Here is a 27,043-nt window from a genome sequence, read left to right on the forward strand (position 1 = left end):
GAAATGGAGTAAATATCACTCGCCCCCCTGCATTTGTTACTCATTCAAGCCCCGTTATCACTTGCTGCCTAATTTCCTGGTGCACTGACAAAGGCAGAGGGCGTTTCCATGGAGAGGGAACCCGTGCGGTTTTCGTGCTTCTCTCAACTTGGCACTCTGTTCATTTCACAGCAATTATCCTGAGTCATTCCACACATTCTGCCACAGAAACTCAAGGGAAGGACCTTTCAGCTAATTGCTTTCAAATGGAAATAAAAAATAATCACACGGCTACTTTGTCAAAATGACTCCTGTTATGCAGCATTTGGTGTGGGAAATTGATGTGGGATTCCTTTTAATGTCCCATTTACAATGCCTCCCGCTCTATTTCCAGATGAAAACCTTTTCTATAAATGCATGTGGGATGAAGCCCTGCCATAGTATGCGGCGTGATTCTTCAGTTTTCTCCAAAACCAAGACGTTGGTGGGGATAACTTTTTTAAATGCAACTCCTCCAGTCTGAAGCAGGAGGCGGATTGCTGCAGTTATCTTTGTGTGAATATACAGTACACGATTCACAAAATGCACATACAAAATACTGATTAAGGTGGCATGCTGTGTAGAGTAATTAAAATAAAAGAGACTGTCAAGCATGAATAATGTACCGACATGTGTTCAATATGGTTATAAAACGCAACATGCTTGTAAAATGACGATAAACAAGGTGGAAATGTAGCTGCAGGAGAAAAACTGCAGACACAGGAATGTCAGACTGGAGAAATTCAAGCAAGAGCAATCAACTCTTTACCTGGGCGATGGTGTTAAGGTTCCTCGTTCTCCTTACTGCTCAGTTCAAACAAAGATCGTGGTCATTAAATCCAGAAAAGAAAATCTGGACAATCAACTTCTATTTCCACAAGAAGAGAAAAGCCAATTAAGCCAAGAGAACAGATTTGTAAGAGCGTTGAGCTAAATGCTAACCTCCATATGTCAGCATATTAACATACAAAAATGTGAAAATGGTTCCAATTAAAAGGAGGTTGAGGTTGATGTGGACGCCATTTGTTTTGTAGGCCAGGCAAATTACTCCTGGAAACAGAACACAAACTGCTTCCATCAGGTAGGTGCTGGGTTCCAAATAAATAAAGGAAGAGATTCATGCAGGTACAAAACTCTTTCATTCCTCTGTCGGTGAAAGTCCTAAACTCTGGACTGAAGGACGATGTGAGATAAGAGACTGTTACATGCACCTGAATACATTTATGTCTGCACTTGTCTTGTACTGTGCACCTTAGGTCTATTGTGTGCATGTATTTGTACATGGAAGCCTTTGTGTCCGAGACTAATTTCTGTTAGGACAAATAATCTTGAGTCTAGTGAACCAACATATAGGACAACATCAACTTTTAAATGCCAGCTCATCCAATGGTTCGGATGTATTTCACTTGAAAACACATATGTGAACCTCATGCTGTTGTTAAACGAAAAAGTCAGAGGATATCCAAAGTGATTAGGGCTCATCATCTGGGAACCAGGAATAGAAAGAATTACCAGTCCAGCCAGTAGATGTCACTTTTCACTAACTGTATAAAATCAAGAAATCTGGTGTTGCTAGATCTGGTGTTGCTAGGTGGTTACCTGGATTCGTTGGGCACTATTAATACGTTTATTAAACATCAAGTCACTCTAATGGTTATTGCATCTCCATCCAATAGTGAGGACATACACAAGACCTCACAGCAAATGATCCAATAGCGGTTCAGATATTTAAGTCTGGATGAAAGTCATGCTCAGACTCCCCAACATGAAGCCATGCTGCTGCCCTCACCTTTGCCAAAAAGAAAAACGTCAGTCTTCACTATTTCCTTCCCCCTTCTCAAAAATAATTATTACGATTTTCCACTCCGTTGCTGCAGTCTAGCTCTAACTGAGTTATTCGCCGGAAAAAATCTCTTCCCTGTCAATACATATCAACCGTTGTAATATGAGCTGCAGCGGGCCATTCTTTCGGGTTTAGCGAGCCTCATATTTTTGGGGCTTTTGAAGGCTGGCAGGCAGGCAGAGTGGTGCTGATGTGTTGACGTATGGTGGGAGGAAGGAAGAGGCAGCTGCTGTTCATCTCCATGAGAGGAAGGCCACTCTGAGAGGATGAGTGGAGAGGGGCCTTTCAGAAGATCTCTGAGTCAGAGCGAGTGGGGAGGCATCAGGATATTATTAGGGAGGTGTGCCTGCTGCCCTGCTATTATTGCAGAGATAAATGGTTCTGCTGCTTTCGACCAAAGATACACCTGCCCTGTGTTGTTCCATCAGGTGTTACGTGCGAGATGTAGAAGAGATTTGATACTATCAAACCTATAATTCCCATCAGATTATAGGCCTGATGGCACCTCTGATTGCTGCGGAGGGGACAAAGGCCATCAGGCGCTGAACGATGTCGCTCCATGCCACCAGAGTGAGGGAGATTTTCAAAAGGAGGGCGAAATATGGACTTGAATCTTTGTTTAACATTCACAGCAGTTAGGTCTGTTATCTCCTCGTCTTCTGGTGCTTTTTAGTCACCTGAAACTGTAACTATATAAAACAGAGCGTCCAATAAAAGACACCCAGCCGGAGGTCGGCCTTTTTTTTTAACTCTTTTGAATTCCTCAGCTGACCGAGGCTCTACAGACTCTCTATTATCTCAAGTGAAACAGCCACGCTGCACTTAATCTCTAGTTTAAATGCACTTAAGTAAATGATTGAATGTATAGCACAGGAACTGAAATGTCACTGATGAGCTCCTTTTTGAAGCTTTGTGTAAAACATAAAAGGCACGAACGGAAATGTTAATGAATTGTCTGAGGAGTAGAGGATCGGAGGAACCAAACGAATTTCATATCACACCTAAAGACCTGGCATTTAATTAAAGTGGCCTGAAAAACGGCTGCCTGGTTGGCTGACAACAGTTTCTCTTGAAGCAAATTAAAGAAATCAATTACTGCCGTGTGAAAGTGTAATGCCAGCACACTGGAGCCCCACAGCGCCACAATGAGACACCAGGCCAAGGGGAGAGGAGCGAGGAGGAGGGCGCCTCCTCTGTGCCACATCTGACTGGCTGGGCTACAGAGTTTATCACGTCAACCTGTTACAGGCAACAGAGCCTGAAAGGGCCCACGCGCTGGAATGAAGCCGCAAATCAGCCGAGCTGCCTCCACAAGCCCGAGCCTCCTCCACTCTGCTCCCAGTTACTCATTCTCTCACCTTCATTCCCCCTCTCTGCGTCTCACATACACACAGTGCACACACGGAACAGATGCTCGGGTTAAAGATATTCCAACATTATCATGGGCATTTATTATACAATGCATATGGCATCTTGGCTCGTCATCGTTGCACCAGACACTGTGTATAAAGATGGTCCTCAACAACTGCAATGTAACGCTTTTTAAAAAATATATTATTTGGGCATTTCACCTTTATTTGACAGGACAGTGCAAGCGTGAAATTGAGAGAGAGAGAATTGGGGAAGACACGCAGCAAAGAGCCAGAAACACAAGAACACTTGAGCATACATCAGTGTGATAAGAACCACCTCAAATGAAAGAAACCATCTTGGAGAAACATGAAGCCATTAACATGGAGGAGGCTGGGTTATCACCAGAGGACGATAAAGATGATTTGGCTTCACTTTTGGAGAGCATTCATGAGTCCATCTTTATATCTATGGTTGTACCTTTACACTACAGATGTCTGTGGGAGCCACAACTGCATTGCAGTTTAGTACAAATATGTTGTCGCTTCAGGGGGAGGCTGATTTTAAAACATGTCCATCACCATCAAATATTTCTAAAAACAATCAATATCGAATACAAGGTTTGCCATGAAAGGACATTCATGCTCCCCAGGATGAACCATTTGCACTTTAGGCAGGACTTTCAACCTCAGCACAACCTGTACATCTCAAGCTACTGGTGCTACTTAGCATTATAGTTGAACTGGTGTTTATTTGGTTTAATTTTGTAGTGCCTTAGACTATTGATAGGGCAAGATTACATACTGCTACTTTTTGTATAATACTACCGCACTAAAACCCGTTGGTACATGGTAAAGATTTAAATAAATAGAGGAACAGGTGACAAAAATAGATTCAGATTTGACAAGAAACCTTGCGTGATCAAATAGGATTCAGTGGTGGGGTTTTTTGGGAGGACAACTCTCTGCTGAGGATAGAAACATGTCTAACACACAAGTGCCACTAGTTAAGGTTTTTGTCCACCCGCCCTTCATTTCCTGTATTCGAAGGTCTCAGCAGCTTTTGAGTCTGGCTTTTGAATTTCAGAAGCATTTTGATCCTGACAAAAAATTACAAATGCACAATAAGAACTGATTTAAGACTTTTTTTTTTATGCATGAAAACAGTCAATCAAAATATTCATGAACAAAAAGTTAAATGTTTCCACAAAATGTCGAGTTTCCATTAAAAATATCCGCAATTACGTATCCCAGGGTTAGGGTTAGACAATCTTATCATACCTGGTAATTTTGCCATTGACGTGGTAATAATACGCTGCCTGGAATCTTTGATGGTGAAGCCTTTAGCTGATTATTAACTAAATTTCTATTTTTTTCCACTTTCTGATTTGCCACTAAATAACTGCAGGAGAATGAACCTCGCCGGAGAACAAAGAGAGAAGAGTCATGTTTATTTGACAGATTGTGTTCAGAGAGCGAATGAGGAATTAGTGAAGAGGAAAGCTGATACACTGCAGGTTAACAACTGTTCGGTTTAGGATGCAGGTAGAAAGAAGATGATTGCATGCTAGGGGCTCGCTGGGGGTAGAGTTGCCGTATTAAAGGGAATGTCTGCTGTCACAATTCTCCTGTTCGATTTGAATACAGTATGTTACATATACTGCGCCATTCAGCCGGAACTGACTGCCACCCTTTCTAAATGTTAATCTCCTTGTTATCAAATCAAAGTCGACGCACACAACGGAGGGCCGCACTCACATATAGGCTTTGTCCAAGGGTAGAGACGCACAAGCCAAGGTCAGTGTCAGTATAAATCCAGTTTGATGGAAGTGCTGACATGGACATTTGACTGCTAACGCGACTACCAGCTCGCAACAATAACATTACATGTGAATGAAATAGATTACATGTATTTTAAAACATAGCTTCACCTGTGTGAGTTCGCCGTGCGGGTGAAGCTCTGACCCTGAGCGCTGCCCTGAGCACCATGCTGTCATCACATGTTGACCATATGTGGGTGTGTACCGCACAGGGCCGGTCACATCAAACACACACACACACACACTGACACACACACAATCTCTCAAACCCACCTCAACCTCTCTCAGTTTCAGCACGGCTGTTTGACAGGTGCGAACAAGTCCTCACTGCAGCCGCCACATCGCAAGATCCAACCTCCGTCATACCACCTATACAGTTTCCCTGTTTCCCTCAAGGCTGATTTATGCTCAACGCTAGATACGTATACGTAGCCTTCTTCTCTTGAGTTCTTTTCATCCGTATTTGTGCACACCTTCTGAAAGCTAAAGGATTAATGCGAAAAAGAAGGAAAACCAAAGGAAACATGGTGTGGGGGGGGGGGGGCAGTATAGCCAATAGTTCCAGTGAGATGACTATAGGACATAAGGAAGACACTTTAACAAAAGCAGAGATTTTTGAGGAGAGACTTTGCTCTCCTCAAGACTTTGCTCTCACTTCGTTGGTATGAAACTACCGGCGTTTACATGATGTTCCTTTCCGCCGGCACAGGGACAAAGAGTTACTCCAGAACAGCAGGGGGGAGATTGGACAGGAATTCAAAGTGAGTGAGATGGTAGCGTAAGAAAAAAGTCCAGGACCATGACCGGCCACTTTGTTCGAGCCTACTACTCTCTTCTGTGCAGACCTCTGGATGTAATGCTTAACAACCATGCCAACATAAAGGCCATATGCATGTGTGTGGGCAGTGGAAAAGACATTATTTGAAATGACTGTTCCACGAGTGAGCCCGTTGGAGGCTGTAGACCTAAACTTACAACATGCTAAACACTGAGGAGTGGAGATGTGGCGTATGTATGATGTTCTTATGCTACCATTAGGGATTAGCCATTTATATTCAATGGAAACACTCAGTGCCGATGCAGGAAGTCGGCAGTGAAGAGGTGCTTGGGTTTATAAAGGAGCTTTTCACTAAGTGTTGAAACAGTACATCTAATGGAGCCTGTAGAGGAGGTCACTGGTGAAGGACATACTTTCCTTTTTGCATATACATGCAGTAACTCACTTTTTGACCACCTGGGGAGCAGCGGGAAACCAGCTGTCTTCACAGCATTGACATATCGTTACCCTTTAGGTTGGTGTATTAAAGCTGTTAGCAGGTGCCTGTATAGATGTTTATTTTTTGCATTGTCATGTTGTAAAACACATGGAAATCTTAACAAACAATTAAACAAACAGATCAGCATCATTCATGTGGAAATGCGTTTCTGGTCACTCGATCTCCTCAAACCGATTCTGCAGGTGAATCTACACAATCTGTGGGCAAAGGACAGGATTTTGGGGTCGGAGGCCCTCTGGTTTCCATTTGTAGTTTGACCAATCACCTTCGAGCAGGCTTGGTTGCCCACAGGTCAACAGTCTGTGTGGAGAGCAAAGGAAGTAGAACACAATCACCCAAATGCATAGGCTATCATATTTTTAATTCATCAGATTTTGTTTGTGTTTCGTCGGACTGTAAACAGTGTATGGGGCAAATGAAGTATGAAGTTTTGATTTGAATATCCATTGTCTATACCGGAGTTTCCAAAATACTGGTCATTGTCCCCAGAGGCTATTTCGTCGTCAAACGTTAGCCAATGGGCTCTGAGATTGCTGGACACTATATAAATTAAGTCCAATATTCAGTCTCTTTTTTCATTTTTTTTTATCTCCACCGATGAAGTCCGATGAAAGCTGCTCAGTACTTTGCTTTGTCCTTACATCTCTGACTGTGTGCCCGCTGTGTGGTGCTGAGCAGGTAGTCTACATTCATTATATGGGCGGCTGTGGCTGAGGGGTAGAGTGGTCATCCTCCAACCTGAAGGTCGCCGGTTTGATCCCCAGTCTGACCCATCTGCATGCCGAAGTGTCCTTGGGCAAGATGCTGAACCCCGAATGGCCCCCCCATAGAATAAAAAAGTGCTGTTAATAGATGCACTGTATGAATGTGTGTGTGAATGGGTGAATGTAAAACTGTACTGTAAAGCGCTTTGAGTGGTCATCAAGACTAGAAAAGCGCTCTATAAATACAAAGCCAAAGCCATTATAGGCAGCAGTCACACTTTGGTAAAATAGCCCAAAAACCAGGGGCCTTGCAGTTAATGGTTTACTGAAGTAACAAATATCACTTGAGTTATCTAGTCAGGTCTAAATTATTTTGGGTCATAACTTGTGCCTTTTACAAGTTAATCAATAATAACAAATATTTGAATAGCTGGCAAAATGTAGAAACTTGGAAAAACAATATCACCAAAATCCAAGTAGAGAATGTTTATTTGTGTGTATAATTCGCAGAATAATCAGCTAAATGATTTGTTTATCATGAATTTTGTGTCCAATTTGTTATGGACGTTTCCTCCCGTACATGTAATTTGCTAATGGGAAAATAATAACACCTCCAGTGGAGTTTTCCTGCGGTTTGAAGCTTTACGCTTGGACTTGCTTGCATGTAACCCGATAATGAGCCACTCATGCATCAAAAGTTTGTTTGCTCACAATTCAAAACACATCGATTTCAGCACGCTGGCATGAACTTGATGGTCTACTTCCAGTCACAGCAGGGAGAGGAAACAGTTTGCCATTCAAACGCGGCGTGAGCAGAATACAGATGCGGTTAAAAATGTATTTCCCACTATAAAGGAGATGGTGGTTGCTTGTTTTTTTTTACATTTGGCACTGACTCCTCTTTTCATCAGATATTCTGATTTAAGATTAAGCGTTTTATATGTGTTGTGGAAATTCAAATGTTGAACAGTTTGTTTGTTTGTGAGATGAGATCGTTAATGACACGTCTGAAGTATCTCCACCCTTGAAAATGGTGCGATACATAAAACTTTTACTGACTTCAGATATTTATAAGGAATTCTGTATTTTATTAAAATAAAAACATAATTTTATACCACAATAGACATTTAGTCCTAAAGCACAAAGATTAAAATAAATCCTAACATACATACCACACTGAGGTCCCCAGTTATATTTTCTGTGGATACAAAGTCTTAAAAGAACCTTTGGTGTTTGTGTTTCTATGTCGATCTCAAAGGACTAACGACTCATTAAACTGCACCTAAATGTGGCACTGATGCATCTGAGGACAGCCACTGGAACAAACTCTTGATTGTTTCCTTCTGCCCGTTTATTTCTGATTAACAACCTTAATCGAACGAGAATTACCTCCAATCTCGGGCCCACAAATTTGGATCAACTGATTAATGAAACACTAGTGGTTTTGGACCTGTATTGGAACTTACTCCCAGTACATATTAGAAATGCATCCTCTTGCCTACATATTTAAAGAACTGGTTAAAAACGTATATTCGTATGATGTTGCTCTTTGAATCATTTTATTTTCTTTTGTTGTATTCTTCTTTCATACATTTTATTGTTTTAACATCTTAATATGTTCTGTTTTAAGCTACTGTTGTTCTGATTTATGGGAAGCACTTTGAGCTGAGAGGTTTATATTCATAATCATTATTACTATTGTCGTTATTATTAATATTATTGCTATTCTGGTTATTATAACTCCCTTTATTCTTTGGACCGCATGAGGTTCTACCAAATATATATATTCAATAAATAGTGAATACGGCTCCTCTCTCATTCCTATTGTATCCAATTACTAATTGATTTTGGAAAATTATGCATTTGGTCTATTGATGTTTCAAGGCTCTCTGATGCATGATGAAATAGCTTCAGTATTATCTTTTGATTTGTCAAAGCTTGTGTGGCCGTGAGTGTGTGTGTTTGCTCAAACGGCTTCAGCCATTAACTGAACTAATAGTTTTCTCTCTGATTGGATGATTTACCGTGCATCCATGCACTGTGCATAGACTGTGGATCGAGATGAAAGACAGATCTTCAGTTCCTCTCACGAACAAGAATGAAGCCAACATTTCTCAGATATGAATGCTGCCATCTTACACTGGTGACGTCATTTGGAGCCAGAGCGGAGTCGTGGTCTCAAGGTCCCAACAAACATCAGTGTGATAAGAACTACCTGATATGACAGAAAACATCTTAGAGAAACTTTTAGACTTTTAGTTTTTTAGTTTGGTCCATGTCCCATCTGCTAACATGGAGATTTCCCATCTTAAATACAGACTATAGCACTGTATTTGGAACTGGTGTAATTTTGGTACAGGATGATGGTTCAGTGGAGAGGAACGTCCTATTAGAGGAAACCAACTGTAAATGAGACGGCGTGTGGAGTGAAGAGTACCCAACACAAGATAGCAAAAGAAGAACACAAAAAAGAAAAGATAAAATCCTTTCAAGCAAGACCTGGGTTGACTCCTTTTCATTTCGCTATGGTGAATGATTAGAATCAGAGTTATTTTTTATATATATATCAGAGGATTTACTGATATTTACAGAATGTAAAATTGTATAGATGGTTCCAAGACTGTATAAAAGTTAGCAGAAGCTATACAATGATACTGTATGTTTATCCTTGGGAACACAAAGTTCTTCATTTGTGTATCATTACTGCACATTGTCAAACTGATGAATCTGTTGTGGTTTTCCAGCTGTGATATGTGTAGTGCAATGGTTTTGTATGGGCAGCAGGGAGTGCTAAAGTCAAACGCCTAACTTTTCTTCCCCAAGAACTCTGGAAATTATGTGCCGGGTGGAGATTGCTGGAAAAAGTTTGCCTGCCCCTTAAGTTCAGAGTGTGTGTGTTTGATAAAGTTCTCATCGCAGAAGTATGAGACGTGCACTGGTCTCGGCAGTCCAAAACACTCCCGCAAATCTTGCTGACAATGGACGACGGGCATATAGAGTTAACATGAGAAAGCTAATGAATATGAATGAGGTAAATGAAAGCTGATGAATGTTATCCCTTATCTCCATAAAGATTAGACAATTCCCTTGAACCTCTGCCAAGGACATACACAATAAAGAACAAATTTGAAGAGCTTGTCTAGCAATTTGATGGACGTTGATAAGGTTACATCACAACGCAGTGATATATAATAATATCTGGATAAGAACAGTGAGTGTGATATGAGCTGAGACACAGAGGAGGCTGCGGTTCATTTATAATAGAATGTCCATCGTCATGGCCATTGCTAAAAGAAAAGAAAAAAAAATCTATGTAGATTTTAAAGGATCTTTTAACAATATCCTGGGGCTAATATACACATTAGAGTTATTAAAATGAATATGAATATTATGGTATTTTCTCCCCGAGAGACTATTGGCGACCGACGCGCAGATATATACTCTCATTTTCCTCTTCATTTTCCCGGTGTCAGATCAATCATGCACCATCCCAACTCAAGGTGAAACCCATCAAAGTGTCATTTCCCCATAGTGAGTGATTCACAAAAAAGCTGCGGCACACAGACGGGCAGGCAGACTAACAGAAAGACAGCATCAACAAGCGAGCTGGGGGGAAACAAACAGCCACGATGCCCAGGGAGATTAATCTGTTTTACTGGCAATCCTCAAGAGCAAAACAGAGGGAAACTCACTGTGAACACAACTCCCTGCCGTAAAATCGGCTCATAAACACCACTGGGCTGCACGCACTAAAGTGCTGAGATAAAGCCCGTCCAATCTAAGAGATAAGATAAATTGTTGAAACTTTGCTCAGAACATGTTGCCTTCAGAAACCCCAGGTGGGAAGGCAGGAGGAGGATCCTCATGTGAACGAAACTTTGAGCTGGAGGACAGAGGAGTCAGTCAAGATCTGTGCAGCGACAGTGTTCGCCATGATGTGGACGAAATGTCTCTGTCTCCTGTGGGCTTTGTCCGCCCTCTGTGCTCCGGTAAACAAACAGAGACAGAGAATGCTGCTGATCTCCTTCGACGGCTTCCGGTGGGATTACGACCGCGATGTAGACACTCCGAACCTCGACCAAATGGCCATGGATGGAGTCAAGGCCCAGTATATCACACCTCCGTACCTCACCATCACCAGTCCTACACACTTCACCCTCTTGACAGGTAAAGAGTTTCATTTCCTACGGCAGGGCTCCCAGTAGGCAGGGGATCTGCATATCATGACGGAAAAGGAAACCGCTCTGAGTTTAGTTTGCGAGGACCGAAAAAAGCCATGGGTAAAGGGAATTAGTTGTAATTGAATGTCCCAGAGTCCAACAGCTTTTATAGCTGAGTAAGATGATTATGCTTGGATGACTGAGGGAAGAATTCTCTGCTCCCTTTCTGATTTTGCCTCTCAAATCATCAGTGCCAGCTAAAAGAAATTTAACTTCCTTGAAATTAAATTCCTATAATCTCCGAAGTTGGTCGTAAGACCTTGTCCAAAAGCGTCATGCCACTCAGCCTGTTAAGTTGATAGAATTCTTAATGTGAATGTGCCACGCTATGAATAATGAGTGCAAGCCGACTGACAGCAATTCTCCTCTCCAGGCCTCTACGTTGAGAATCACGGGGTAATCCACAACATGTGGTTCAACACAACCACCACGGAGAAGAAGCCGTACTATCAGACCCTGTTTGTGAATGAGTGGTGGGACAATGGCTCTCTGCCGATCTGGATCACAGCGCAGAGACAGGTCTGTGCGGCACAATTTCCACATTATCTCTGAGAGACCATTCAGCCTTTTGCAATACAAGAAACCAATTCTCTCGACAAAATAACTGTCAAATCCTGCTGAATGATTTCTGATATAGATCACCACGGTTAAGCTGCTTTCAGACATGCACCGAAGTCCGTCACTTTCCTGAAATATTTACAGAGGGGCTGTGTGTGTGAAAATCTCAGAGTCAGTTGCTCCAGACATTTACCGGAAGCTCTCCTGCCAGGCCCCCTGGTAAAATGTCTGGGACAGAGTGAGCGAGACGGGCATGTTGATGGTGCTCCTAACAGAATAAATATGTCTCAGGAGGAAAAAGAGGAGCCTAACACTTAAATGCTGCCGATAAAGACGACAACTTGGAAAGAAAATGTCCTGCTTGCTCTACCCGATAGCCGTCCCTCACCTGTCATGTTCCTGTTGACCCAAACAATCTCCCGCTCTGTTCACGAGAGGTGAAAGGAAAACTCGACCTCATTTTCTAGACAGAGTTCATGTTTGAAAATGACAGGAGCCTGCAAAGCATTTTCAGAGCCAAAGTGTAAACCTTGTTCAAATGGCCACAGCTGTAAAGTTCAATTATATATGTTTGAGAGAATTCCTGGAAATGTACTAATTAGATTTCCTTGCAGGTTGACGCACGAGTGATGTTAATGTGCGCACTTTTCTCTCTCCTACCTCTCAAGGGCCTGAAAGCTGGCTCTCTTCACTTTCCCGGCACATCTTCCAGTTACCAGGGAGAAGTTGCTATGGTGCGGGAAGTGGAGCCCATTCTTTACAACTACAAGAACGAGACGGCGTGGAGAGAGAACTCAGACAAGGTGATGGGCTGGTTCCGGGACCAGGATCTGGACTTTGTGTCCATGTACTTTGGCGAGCCAGACGGCACAGGCCACAGATACGGCCCCGACTCCCCGGAGCGCCAGGAGATGGTCAAGCAGGTTGACAGAACTGTGGGCTACATTCGACACTTGGCTGAAACTCACGGCTTGACCAACAGCCTCAACATCATCGTCACAGCAGACCACGGCATGAGCAACGTGTACCGCAATGGTCTGGTGGAGGAGATCACCCTGTCCGCCATTCCGGGCTTCTCCTTCAGGGACATCGCGTTTCACCTGGTGGATTTCGGGCCCTCTGGGATGCTTCTGCCAAAGCCGGGCAAGCTGGAGACGGTGTACAGCGCTTTGAAGGGTGCCCATCCACACCTCCATGTTTACAAGAAGGAGGACATGCCCGAGCACCTCCACTTCGCCAAAAATGATCGTATCCTTCCCATCATTTTATGGGCCGACCCCGGATACGTGATCAATGGGGTGAGAGGAAAGATAAAAATCATCTTCTCTTGTTATATTGTGCTTGTTAAAGAATTTGGATGTTACAGAGACGAGTAAAGACAAATGTATGCTGCCTCTTTGTACAAAAAAATATATGCGCGCTAGCTTACTTCCATTGCGTTGGCATTAAGCATCCACTAGAGGCCAGTGCATAGGGTTTCTGAGAACAAACATGTTGACACTGGGGGAGGTTGGGATAATGGAGCTCTTTAGAGCCTTAACAATGAGGAAACTGTTTATATAACTTGTATATCTAAAGGGGCTGCAACAGTGATCAGACAAATCACATCTGGCAAATCTGACTTAAACTGCTTTTAGAAATGCAGTGAACTCTGCAGGTCCTCCAAACTTTGTCCTGTGGGAACGCAAATGTCCGAGGGAGAGCCTTGGGAGTTTCTGCAGACTTCCACTCCCCTCGTATAGAGTCCACAGAAAGTCTGCAGAAGTCGAAAAGCAGGGGATCCCCAGCTGGATTCACTGTGAGGGAGTTGGGGGGTTGATGACGCTTCTTACATGTGGCAGATGCAAATTTAAAACAAAAATAAAAGAAATATAATTGCAGGAATAAGCGGAAACATGAAGAGAGTTTGCGCTGATAAACAAAAACATGTGATCTCCAAAGCAGAATGAACAGGTTACATTCTGTCTCTGCATGAAACCTGCGGAGGAATTATGCTTTTGAGAATCTCCTTCTGCGTTGTGCATGTTAAAGGAAACCTTTAAAGAAAGTCCAGATCCAATTCTCCAGGGTTCCCAGGGGGACGTTCTGGTCCCGGCAAGTCTTACTGATTTACACTTTAAAGTTAGAGTTAAGTCCTGTTGTGATTTGTGACCACCAACGTGCCAAGTTACAGAGTGCAGGAAAATGTTACATTACAGTGAGTCGACACTGTCACATGATGTTGTAGCTGTATTCATCATTTATTAACAACCAAATTAACAGTCAGGTTAATTATGACCTACTTTACTGGAAATAGGGGCATTAAATGACCGGTACTGATAACTAGAGCAGATAAAGAAACAAGGAAATGATCTGAAGAGCCTGTCTGGTTATTCTAGGAATACAATTAAGTTTTGACAATAGAAATACTCAAATTACCAGCTGCGTTTTCCTTGTAGAAATTGGTTAAACTGGACTCTCTCTAACAAGAAACAAGGCGTTAAAATTCTAATCTTAGTACATTACAATTTTAATCAAGTGAATTTTCACGTCCTTGGGATAATCCAGGCCAGGCTGATGACATGCAGCGCTCTCAAATGCTTCATGAAGCTATTCACGCCTCGAAATTCAAAATTAGCATTTTCATTTTGGGCTCCACTCTCGCTCACTCAACTTTGCAGCTGCATGTGTCCGTCAGTACTGAGAAACATCGAATCATAGCTTCATTTAAAGAGTGACTTACTGAAATCATAAAAGGTCTCCATGTGCTGACGATAAGGAAAATAATCAGTCCTCTGAATCGACTGATGAAGTGGGTCATCAGTCTTTTGACCGGCCGCAGACACCACTGCATTATCTGACTCGTTGTCCTCTCTCTTTATGGTCGCTTAAACTGCTTCTAGTTTGATCCCAGGGAAGGATCCCAGTGGTGAGACCCTTACATAATAGCACAGATAACAGGGTTTTCTACATAGAGATATATATATATACATTATGTTTTTTCAATAAGCTTAACTTATAGGGAGAAAAATATCAAACGAATGCATGTATTTTATGTAAATGGTAATTTTAGAGATGGATTCAAATTCTCAGTCAGCCCCTTTCGTCCGTCACAAAGACAAGTCAGGGCGCCATTCTACAGTACTGAAACAGCTCTTTCACTTGGCCAATAGCTCCCTCTGCAGGCTAATCAGAGTACAGGCCAAGCTGAGTGTACTCTGATGTGTGATCTCCTGCTACTAAAATCACTGGCTGAAGAGAAGCAGTCTAATTCAATCTTAATGGGTTGAATGAGTGGTTTTACTGTCCCCATGTGTCCCCTGCAGTATTTCCCGGTGCAGTTCCACAAGGGCGAGCACGGCTTTGACAACCAAGAAATGGACATGAAGCCCTTCTTCAGGGCAGCGGGTCCGGCGTTTCGCAAGAACCTGGAGGTGGGCCCTTTCGAGTCGGTGAACATCTACCCTCTGATGTGTCACATCCTGGGCATCGAGCCGGAGGTCAACGACGGCCACCTGAACGCCACCAGAAACATGCTGGTTACGAGCACTGGTACTCGGGGTGAGTTTGTATCAGACTAATGAGCCTCCCCCCATGGCCTCAAAAGTGTGTCACTCCAACACCTGCTCCTTCATTACTGGGCCATTCATCCATCATTTCCAAAGTTATGTACAGTAAGTCCATACCGGAGGTAGAGCTACTGCAGGTTGAGATGGAAAAAATTGATCCGGCTCGGAAGTCAAAACACTGAGAACTGTCTGCTGCCGAGACCGAATTTACTCCGGATCATGATGAATGAAGATCTATGTCGAGTACGATGGATATGAAAGAATTACTTAGAGTACATCCCACATAATTGAAGATAATGTGAGGTAGTCGAGTGGAGATTAACCCTGGAAACACCAAGTTATCTCTCAAAGGACAGACAGAGATATCCACAGTCTTTCTCAGGGACAAGCTGATTGGACTGATATTAACTCTGACAGGATGCTGGTAGATATGATATAGATAGAGATATGTAGTTATCAGTTCCACATAGGTCATGTTTGTTGTGTTATTGCAGCTGCTAGTATATGTGAACTCCGACACATAGAGGCATCACAGGGCAATCCATTTTTCTTTATTATCATTATTAGTTGTTTTATAGGGGTTTTATCGTATTCATATATTTTGTTAAGTATGAAGAGTTGTCTGTTAGTTTTGACGCAGTAAGACTTTCTATGCTGTTGTTTTTCTTGCCCTGTCACATTTTAATAATTGAAACGTTAAACATTAACAATGCATGCTCTTGAAACTCTTCTCCTGGAAAAAAAACATAACTTAAAGCGTGAAGAAAGGAGTTAACATTAGCATACCAGTATTTAACATTAAACATACTGACAACATTTTAAGGGGTGAAATTAAGATCATTAACTTTTAGACAGTTCAATTATAGACCTTTTGAGAATCTGCGCAGGAACACACTATCTGAAAAACACACTAAGAATGTTCCTCACGTGCTAAGAATATCTTTTATCATGCTAGCACATTGTTATATTTCCTTTTGTATTGTTATGTTAAAGCTTTTATGCAGGTTGGCAACAAAACAAGCACTTGGTAAAGTTGAGTATAAATACAAACAAAGTACCAACATGGAAGATGTGGTGGGTGATATTTTCACCCAGGAGAGTTGGGGAAAAGTGAAGCCACGAAGTCAAAATGGAAATATGAAGTTACAAGAGTCAAACTGATGACTTCGTAATTTCTCTTTGTCTTCATTATATGATGTATATTATTATATTCACTCTATGTTTTGTTCAGTTTAATGATCCAATTTAGGAGATAGAAATACCTTTCGTAAAACAAATCAAATTAAGATCTTCCACATACTAATCGACTTAACATATATTCGTCCTTGAACATATCCAGAGCCACAGCTCCATTTCATGACACTAGTCTGTTTTAAAATAGTTTAAGGAGGATTTTTTATATTTATCAATAAAACCCACGATAAGACAGAAACCAATAATGTGTTCATCCCTCAGTATATTACTTCTACCCAATACATCAAACACAGCCAAAAACCAACTGAAAACATAAAACCTTAAAACATTTAACTCATCAATGGGAACTGTAGTTGTCAGAAAACTTACACAGTCAGGAAGATATATTGAATATATATGGGGGACTATTTTCAGCAGAGGATTACTACACTGTTGGTGCTATAGTGAGTATTTGGGACAGTAAAGACAACCAATTGTGTCTATAAGTTTTGGACAATGGTGTAGCTCTATGGCACAGAGGCCTTTTATACACGTACAACATTTCTAAATAAATATAAATATGACTCTCTGTGTTGTCACAAATAAACAGATTGTTTTCAATGCCATGATTTTGCCATTGATGGAACTCAGAAATCAATATGTACGAATTTACTAAATATCTTTATTAATGATATTAGTGCTGGTAATTAGCAGTAGTAAAAGGTAGTAGTAATCTGACCTCGTTCGATTTTATTGTACGATGCATTACTTGAAGTATTTTTGTGTGATTTTATTCAAACAACTCATAATTTTGCTAATAGAATTTTTCAAATTGAATTCTGGTGATTTTTAGATGTTTACGTTGTCTGAATGGTGTGTTCACTTTCCAATAGGGGGTTTCAAAATCAGCTGTTCAACAGAAATGAAACGTATACCTAACCAAATACATTTAGCACATAGCAAGAACTTGTAGGTCGATTTCACACTACTTCATATCTAAGGCCCCAGATTGTCTTTCCCCACACAAATGTGTTTGTGTTTCCCGCAACAAACACTGATTACACACAGTGATCACAGCAGTTTGGGTGAACAGGCTCCTCTGTTATTTTGCTAAATTAAAGCAGTTGTTATAGCACCATCATGTGGTGAGTTCATGTAGTTTAGTGCTTGAGGAGACAGTACGTTGGATGCTTTGGTTTGTTTGCAGGTGTATTTTGAGGAAGAAGCAAAGGAATTAGAAAAATTAAATAAAATGGGGTAAAATAATATTGTTGTTCTTGTCAGATGCTGGCACAAAATTTCACAAAAAATCAAGTCAACAAAAAAGAACATCAAACCTCCAAGAAACAAAAGTAAAATGTGAGTGTGTTCTTCTGTTTTTCAGGGGAAAATAGGAGTATCCTGCAAAACACCTTGACTGGAATCGCTGCAGTGGCTGGATTCCTTGCTGTAGTTTTTGTTGTTGTGACGTCCCGCCAAATACTCAAGAGAAAACGCAAGGACAAAAGGTAATGACAAAGTAATTCAAAAGAAGCCTATTTCTTTGTGTCAAATTCGAAGAATATTTTGTCAGATAAAAACATATTTCAATACTCACAATGTGGCTTTTTGTACCTTTCTGTTTTTCAGATCGGGAAGTGTGCAGCATCTCCCAGAAGAAGAAAATACAAAACAAACTGGATTTTGATCAGCGCACCAAAAAGACTTCAGTGTGAGATGGAAAACCAGCTGATTATTTCTCATCGGTCCTGAGGAATCAACAGATGCTAATGGCACAAATAACCGTTTTAAAAATTCAGAGTTTTAGTTCAAAATGGACAATAAATAATAAACACAAAAGGGAGAAGAGAATAAAATAAATACCTCATTGATTCACTTTGTGTTTACTTTGGTTAATAATTTGAGGAACCCTTTAATACATAGTAAACGTGGTATATATGTACTTTACTGTTTTATAGCATGTTGTTATTAAACGTGGAAATCAAAAAATTGTTTCTACTTCGACCTATTTTTTTGTACATTATTCGATTGTGCCATGAATAAAAGCCCATGAGACCTTACATAGCAAACATGTATGTAATAATGACTAAATTACAAAAAGTTTAATAAAATTGGAGAATAAATATAAAAGTAACAAATGTACGATAACTGTGTTTTAAGGTCTGATTTGGAAACAAAGCCCTACTTTATCACCACCATATCTGTACTTAATGTTTGGATCAGACGACGGTATCTGCCGAGGGACAAAATTCATCGAACACGTTCTCAGTTACCCGCCTCTCTTAGCATGATAGTGTCAAGTGACGCACAGACTCACCAAACTTCCGGTTACGACCTTCAAAGACTATCATACTGTTCAGTAGTTGCCATTTTCATTTCCAATAAATAAAAGATACACATTAACAAAAACACTGGAATTATATTGTTCCTATATGAAAATGTCACTTTTGGTATGAAGCCTTGTTTCGATTTATATCTTAGATAAAGAAGGAGATGAAGAAGAAAAGATATGTCCTGCACTATTTGTTCAGTTAATTCACAGACATGTAATAGTTCTTTATGTAATTTGATGTTTAATATGTGCTTTTTGTTTCTTATATACATTTGTGTGGGTCCCATGTACAGCAGCCTCAGATCCCTGTTGTCTGAGGCCCCAAAACTCCCTTAGAAGCTCCCCTGTTTTTAAGGACTTAAATAAACCTGCACTGAAATAAATAAAAAAGTTATTCTCCTCCAGATGTTACCTCTTCGGACCAGTATGGCCAATTATTACCACTGAGATATCACCAGAGCTCATCAACTGTGACTACCCTTATTCTGAAGGGAAGACTCCACAGTTCCGGTGATGCCCGAGCCTGGCTGTGATTGGCTGCCGGCCGCCCTCGTCTTTTGGTGAAGGATTCTTATTGCAGGCAGACATGGAGGAGCTGAGCGCCGTCGGGGAGCAGGTCTTTGATGCGGAGTGCATTTTAAACAAGCGCCTGAGAAAGGTCAGAGCCGAGAACCGTCGCAACTCCACCGAACGACTCGTTTGTTTTCTCCCGACTTGTTCACGAAGCTTCTTCCTGTCCCGCTTCTCTTTCAGGGAAAGTTGGAGTTCCTCGTCAAGTGGAGGGGATGGTCATCCAAGTAAGTACAAGTGGAGCAGCTCAGCGCCGAAACAATGAAAACAACAACAACCAGCGTGTCGCTTGTTGCTTTCCCTGCGACCCTCCGCCACTCGGCTCGTTTCTTTTTCTGCCCGATCCATCGAGTTTACACCGGGACTAACCATCCGTGAGGTTTCGGGCTCCCGAGGCCAGTTTATTTTGAAATACAGCTCCAGCCGTCCGCCTCTGCTTTTCCTTTCTTTTGTTCATTACACCTCAAATTTGAGAAATTGGCTACAGGCAAAAACTCAATAATTTTTTTAACGCTGCACCAAATGGCTTGTTCTAGATTTTCATATGTGTAATTGTACAGATAATCGTGTTGTTTAATATTTTTTTGCAGACTTGAAGCAAGTTTTATTATTTGTGCGACTCGCATTGGAAAGATACAGAAATCCGTTAAATCGCGTGGATTCTCGGCTTTGATGTTAGCTTCTTAGCAACTTAATGTCACGCTGGACTCGTTACATAACTCTGTGTTGTAAAGTTGTTATTTTTCCTCCATATGTCTTTCGCTCATCGCCTGTGTCGCTGTGCGTGAGACTCCACGCTGACTTCATTTCTTGTCACTTGTCCTTTTTCTCTTCACTCCACATTGTTGCTGTAATCCACCATCAATGCTCAGCGTTGCCTGCCAGCTCCATGGCTTTCTGTTAGAACCACATCCTTTGTGTGTGTATGTGTGTGAGAGAGAGAGTGTGTACATGTGTGTGAGAGAGAGAGAGTGTGTACGTGTGTGTGAGAGAGAGAGAGGGTGGGGGTCGATCAGAATAGGCTATTCAGCTACAAGTGATGAGGAGAAAGGTCATTACACATGCATGTAGTTCAGATCGCTTCAGGAAAAGCAGCTGCAGTAAGCCTGACCCTTTTCAAAACAGCACTGTGACCTGTACATAATGTACAGGTGCAACACAACTGCAGAATACTGTTTGTTTTGTTGTTGATCTAAACTGCACTCAGTGCTGAGTTGCGACAAGAACAACAAACTGGCTATATTCATGATTTCCCATTCACGTGGCAGAGCTTCCATGGTGTAATCATGTTTCTGTTTCCCCCCCCACATCACGTGAACAGTTGTTGTTTTTTTTTCCCGCAGCTAACTTCACTATGATAAGGAAAAGAAACAAAACTGAAACTGACTTGGTAGCAAGTTGTAAACAGGCTTTTTTGATATTTCACAGAAAATGTATCAAATCGTCCAGTTTCTCTCTTTTGGAAATTAGGTGATATAATATGATATATATATATATGCACATGCAAAAAGCAATATTTAGCCTTTCTGAAGTGCAATACTCACGGGAACAGTTGAAAAAAACATGTAATTGAGATAAGGAGTTGGTTAAAAACTGATCACAGAGCTTTTTATGTCTTATCCTGGAGCAAGGATTCAGCACCTATCTCTGCACAGCTGGATAAACTCTGTGGAAAATACACATCATGTTATTGTCAAAACATTTTAGACACAATACAAACCGACAATTTCATGTCTGTTCATATTGTCGGCTGTCAAAGTATCAGACTTTGGCGTTTTCGTGGTATCTATGGAGAATGGGTTAGGTAACTGCTAATCAGTTAAAGTCATATTTAACTGTGTTTATTGTGTGTTTTGTTTCTTTCTTGTCAAATTAATTTAACTCAAAATAGACAAAAGGTCCTAGATGGACTGTTAAGTTAGATGGTGCACATCATACAACTGATACTAAAAAAGAGTTTCACCTCACTTCCGAACATACAGAATTATTCATAACGTTACCACAGAGTTATTACTGTGTCTTAACTGCTGTTTCAATGTCTACCCATCTGTACTCTTTGTTTATCTGGAGCAGAAATGTTTCGCATTTAAATTCATGTCATGAAATCATTTTTTTTAAAGCAATTGGCTGTACTTAATCGCTGAGGTAAATATCACTACTTCAGTTAACTGATGGCACCAGATGATCTGCTCTCAAGTTGTGTAGGGGTTGTGTTGATGTATCGTCTCCTGGTGTGACCGCCTTGTTTATAGAGGCCTGCGCTGAACTCACCCATCGTCTATGTAACTCGAAGCCGCCCTACATTTAAGGGTCCTCGCTGCCGAGGCTGAAGGATACATTTAATCTTGCAGGGCCACTTAAGCTTCTTTATTTTGACTAACACTCATCACATCAATTGATTTCAGACATAACAGCTGGGAACCCCAAGAAAACATCCTTGACCCGAGACTGTTGGCTGCCTTCAAAAAGAGGTAAGTGTCCTTATAGAGATATTATCACACCAGCGGCTGGTCCTATCCATTAAGTTAGCGAGTGTTGTCTGACACATTATTTCCACATTCCTGTGAAACATTTCCAAAGCAGTCATTACCTTTCTTCAGTTTAAACCCTGGTCATACTTCATTTCCTTCAGGAAACTCAATCTGAAGAAACAGTTTTTAGATGTAGTTGTGATCCTGGTGGTAACAAAAATACTCTTTATTGATTAGGATGCTATCATTTAATTTCAACATTGTTGGGGATACTAATGCTCCTGAAAATGTTTTAAATTTAGTCCAAAGCAGTCGTAGCATTAGTCATTGAATTCTGCTCATTCCCACATTCAGCATTTGTTCAAATTGATTTTTTATAGAGAGCAAGAAAAGGAGCTCCTGTTACGTAAGAAAGGGAAAAGACCCAGAGGACGACCACGGAAAATCCTTGTGAGTTCAATTTAAAGCTTTAACAAATTAAAACGATCTACTTTGAGCGATCAGTACACGGTAACTAATGTTCATTTTTGGATTTAGGAAAATGTGCCTGATGCTCCAAAATCCAGCAGCTCTTCATCTGGCTCATCGTCGTCATCCTCCGATTCCTCATCTTCCTGCTCGTCCTCCTCCTCCTCATCAGACGACGACGATGAAGACGGTAGCGTCAAGCCGGCGACCCAGAGTCTCCGAACACGAGACCATCCCGTCCCGCAGAAGAAGGCCCAGATCGTCGTGGCGAAACAGGAGCCCCCGAAGAAGCGAAGCAGGAAACCACTGACCCCCGACCCGAAGGAGTTCCAGCAGGGCAAAGGCCTTCGCAAAATCCTGAAGACGTCGAAAGATGCAGATCTCCCAGGAGCAATCAAAAAGCCTGTTCACCCAGCAAGCTTCACCTTCATGGGTTTCCATCGGAACTCTGGTCGGGATACACCGGGTGGTCCGAGCAGGGGCTCTCCGACCCCGGGAGGGGCTGTTAAAAACTCAGTGAGCTCCGCAGGATCTGGAAAATCCGTCCAACCTGCCTCCCTCCCTCTGAACAAATCCAGCCAGAGCAGGAGCCTCGCTGAGGGCAAACTGTCAATCTCCAGCGTGAGCAGCGGGGCAGGTCTGGATTTGAACACAGCTGCTGGTAAATCAAAAGGGGTGGCAGCGTTGAATTTGAATACATCCAAACACCCCATTCAAGGCACCACTCAGCACACACTGAGCTCCCCCAATGGACAAAAGAAAGCCCAGGCCCCCGTGTCAGCACTGCAGCGGTTACCCAACACCAGAGCAGTCGCTTCTGTACCAACTAAGAGCGCCTCCTCCAATCCAGGTTCTGGCCCTCAGCCGCTTAACCTTCAGAGCAAACCAGTGCAAAGCAACAGTGCTCCTGGGAATGGTGCCACGCCAGTGTCGGGCCTGAGAAATGCAACAAACCCGGCAAGGAAAACTACTGTCGCACAAAACAAGGACTACAATGCTCCCAAGAGTCCAGCCACCCTGGGAAGGCCGCTGACCAGGAAGAACCAGCCCGGTGCAGACAAGGTCAAGGAGCCGACTGAAATCCAGTCCTCTAGAGTCCAAGGCAGGCTGGAGAAGAGCACCGTGCACAAATCCTCCGCAGAGCCCCAGAGCCAACCGGAGAGAGCGGCCTTCAAAGACGGCAAGAAAGCCAAAACGAACGACATGAGCACGGGTGAAGAGGAGACCAGCTCAGACTCTGACCAAGATTCTTCCTTCATCGGACAGGATCTCTCCTTGAACCAGGACTGGAAGCCCACACGCAGTCTGATAGAGCATGTGTTTGTCACGGATGTCACCGCTAATCTAGTTACTGTCACAGTCAAGGAGTCACCGACCAGCGTGGGCTTCTTCAGCATGCGCAACTACTGATGGGATTCCAGACGCTGCAAACCAGATGGGCTGTGAAACCCACAGAGGGGATTTGAGCTCTGAACTAAATAAAAACCCTTGAGGAAGAACACTCCTGAGGAATGCAACAGGCAGTGGAGGTCAATTTATATTTCAGTTTTTTTCAATAATACTCATTTTTAGATAAAAAAAAAGAAACCGAACAGGACATCAGTTATTGATTGTAATTATTTATTTGCTCGTGGCTACAAATTGTGCAAGAAAAATGTTTGGTCTCCTACGATAATCTCAAGTAAACAAATCTTCTCAACGAGTCCAAAAATTGTGTTGACACCAGGGCCGTAGAACAATTTATTGAGCTTAAGAATGATGCGGAAATGCATTGGCCCCTATAGGCTCCTGAATCTGTGCTTAAATTCACATTTATTCATATTGATTTGTTCTGTGTCGAGGAGATTATCTGCTTCTTTTATAGCATACAACTTTAGCATATAAGAGGAATGTCTTTCTGAATAAATTGAAGATGACCTTATAAACCGTAGGCATGAGCAGGAGGGCTAGCTTATTTTATGGCAGACATTTAGTTCATATTATGTAATAATATGTTGTGGATTCATATCAATCAATAGTAAATGTAAACCAGTTTTTTTCTTAGTATAGAATTGTTATTTTACTGTTTGGTTAATTAGCTACCTCTGTTTGTTTTTGTTTTATCTGCTGCAAATGTACATTATTTTCATCTGGGAGAGGCAAACCTTTCCCTCCAGGGTAAATCATATCATTGTTTTTATATAGCTCTAATGTATTGACTTCTCATGCTCCATAAACCTGTGTTAGTACCAGAAACCAGCCTGAGCAGCTTTGTTTCTGTGAAGTGGAACACTCCATCTGCACGGGACCGGAGTTGTGCCCAGCGCTGAACTGCGCGCGGCTTTTATCGCCTCGAAGAGAAGGTTCATTCCACAGCACAGCCATTTTATCTCTGCGGTTGTCCAAATGGGCTGAAGCATGTCAGGAGTCAGATACAGTATCTCTGCTCCTCCCTGGCGCTCTGATAACACTCCAGTCGTGGCTGTGGTTTGCGCTTCTGTCTCTGCATCAGCTCTGTCCCTCAGCGAGGTATTCGCCAGAAAATGTAATCTCCCCCGACTTGTAATTAATACAGAGAAAACCCGGAGAATAAGTGCCTGTGTTGACATGGCTGGACGATCACGGACAGTATATCTGTCAAAGCTTCTCCCTCAGTCTTTCAAAGCCTCCCGTGAGCCTTTCAGATCGCCAAAGGCAACACATTTCAAAGTGTGAAGTGTGGGGGTGGGGGGGGATTTGGGTGTGGACAGTAAACCTTTCAGCATTGTTTGTCCCAGACCACAAAACACCAGATTCCATTGTGCCTGTTGCTGCTGGTGTTTCCAAATGCCAAGTGCTGAAAATACCAGATTTGATTTGGTTTTGCTCTTTTATTTTTGTTACTCGCAGCTGCAGACGTCTCATTTGGCCCGCCTGCCTGCCCGGCCTCAGGAGCTGCAGGCCCAGCCACTGAGAGAGAAAAAAAAAAAGAGGTCTTTATCTGATGTAACGGAAAAGAAACCTCAACAATGTGCGCTACTTTCTGCTCCCTTGAGAGGAATTCAGCAACCAAGCACTTCGACTGAACTCCTCGTCTAATCCTGCTCTGCAGACTGTGCCTTTCTTTCTCTCAAAGACTAAACACAAAGACATTAGCCCAAAGATAGCTAGAATTTCAGGTTGTTCAATAAAGGAGTACCCCGAGGGCACGGCATGGAGACTACCATTGTTTTTCTCGTCCGTGTTGTTGTGAAACAGCAAAAAAATGGAAGGCCTCCTGAAAGACTTTATCACAAATGTATGGAGCAGACAAATATTTGATGCCTTGTTGAAACGGTGAAAGAGGTAAAGGTGGAAGTTATAGAGGTGCTCTCCATTCCGGTTCAGCAGAAAAACACTGAGGGCGTTCTCATATTACATGTGTTACATATGGAGAGACTGTAAGGGCGCAGCATTTGGTTTCATCAGTCTGGCTCTGTTATGTCCACACCAGTCCTTTGTCAAAAGAAGGCATCGGGCCAGAGGTGAAGATGAGACCCGGCTCTATCAAAACATCATTCATCTCAACCATGTAATAGACTATGGGGTAACACAAAAGGTGTTTATATGAATTTCTTATATGAATCTGCTTTCTTCTAAATAATGAAAAGAAACACATTTGTTCATGTCTCTTCATTTATTTCTTCCTTTTTTTTTTCTAGATACTAACCACATCAATGGGATGTTGTTCTCTTTACACTATTTATTTTGAATTAAGAGTCGTTCAGGGTAGGACGCTGTCATCAATCCTTGTATTGTGACGCATAAACTGACTAATAAATGGTGCAAATCTTATTTCTTACTTTGGTGTCTTTAAAATTATTGTATAAAGCACAAATGTCAAAGTCCGTTGGTGCAAACATGATTGACCTACTTAAATATTTTTCGGACAATATCAGACCCTTCATTAACATTTCAGTGTGGTTTATGTTTGTTGATATGAAAACTAAAATGCAGAGATTAAGTGCATTTATGTTTAAATTCACACACAAAATGTGATTAATTCAAGTTGTATACATTTGTGGCGTCTTAATTATGATTACAAATGGTAAAGCTTATCTGGAAACTTAAATATAAACCTCAAATACATTTTTCTGTCAAATTGAACATTAAAATCGTATTTACAATTGATCTTTTATGTATATTAAATTTCCGCCAAAGTATGGGAAATCTTTTATCCTATTTCTAGTCAGGCTCTATTATGGACTACTACTTGGATGACATGGCTATTTCTCACTATTTTCTGACATTATAAAGATAAAAAAGTATGTTAAATAAACAGATTGCTAATGGTGCCACGGTCCTTGTGTATAACAGGAAATGTATAAACACAAGATGTCATGACTGGATTCTCAGACGAAGTTTGATCCATCATTGGCACCAGTGTTAACAAAAATCCCTGAATGCACAATTACCCATAATGAAGAAACCTGACGCCAGAGGCCCAGTCATCCATCAGTCAGCCTCATGGACATATGCACCTTAAATGCCACTAGATGGTGCTGTTGTACTTAAAGGTAAATTCACGTAATGAGGGCTTCAGATTCTTAATGAACCAGAATCATATAACTCAATATTTAACACACTTCATATGGAAATCCTTCATCTTAACGTGTCTTATTAAATACAGAAGTTTAAAAACTACTCATACACATCACAATGTATATACACTAACTATTTCTAGACCTGCATTGA

The 27,043-nt window shown here is 41.7% G+C and overlaps 2 protein-coding genes across 2 annotated transcripts; both read left to right on the forward strand.

Moving 5' to 3' along the window:
* The first annotated feature begins 10,909 nt into the window (after positions 1 to 10,909).
* Positions 10,910 to 18,410, forward strand: LOC128458930 (ectonucleotide pyrophosphatase/phosphodiesterase family member 7). The gene is made up of 6 exons (XM_053443999.1): positions 10,910 to 11,178; positions 11,605 to 11,750; positions 12,458 to 13,087; positions 15,095 to 15,329; positions 17,895 to 18,018; positions 18,140 to 18,410. Exons 1-6 carry the CDS (start codon positions 10,944 to 10,946, stop codon positions 18,195 to 18,197), a joined length of 1,428 nt encoding a protein of 475 aa, XP_053299974.1. The 5' UTR covers positions 10,910 to 10,943; the 3' UTR covers positions 18,198 to 18,410.
* A 955-nt stretch (positions 18,411 to 19,365) lies between these two features.
* cbx2 (chromobox homolog 2 (Drosophila Pc class)) lies at positions 19,366 to 26,143 on the forward strand. Its single transcript, XM_053444008.1, has 5 exons — positions 19,366 to 19,500; positions 19,596 to 19,639; positions 21,818 to 21,883; positions 22,264 to 22,333; positions 22,421 to 26,143. The coding sequence occupies exons 1-5, from the start codon at positions 19,429 to 19,431 to the stop codon at positions 23,759 to 23,761; spliced, it is 1,593 nt and encodes a 530-aa protein (XP_053299983.1). The 5' UTR covers positions 19,366 to 19,428; the 3' UTR covers positions 23,762 to 26,143.
* Positions 26,144 to 27,043: the final 900 nt, after the last annotated feature.

This window comes from Pleuronectes platessa, chromosome 16, assembly GCF_947347685.1.
Source record: "Pleuronectes platessa chromosome 16, fPlePla1.1, whole genome shotgun sequence".
Classification (NCBI taxonomy): Eukaryota; Metazoa; Chordata; class Actinopteri; order Pleuronectiformes; family Pleuronectidae; genus Pleuronectes; species Pleuronectes platessa.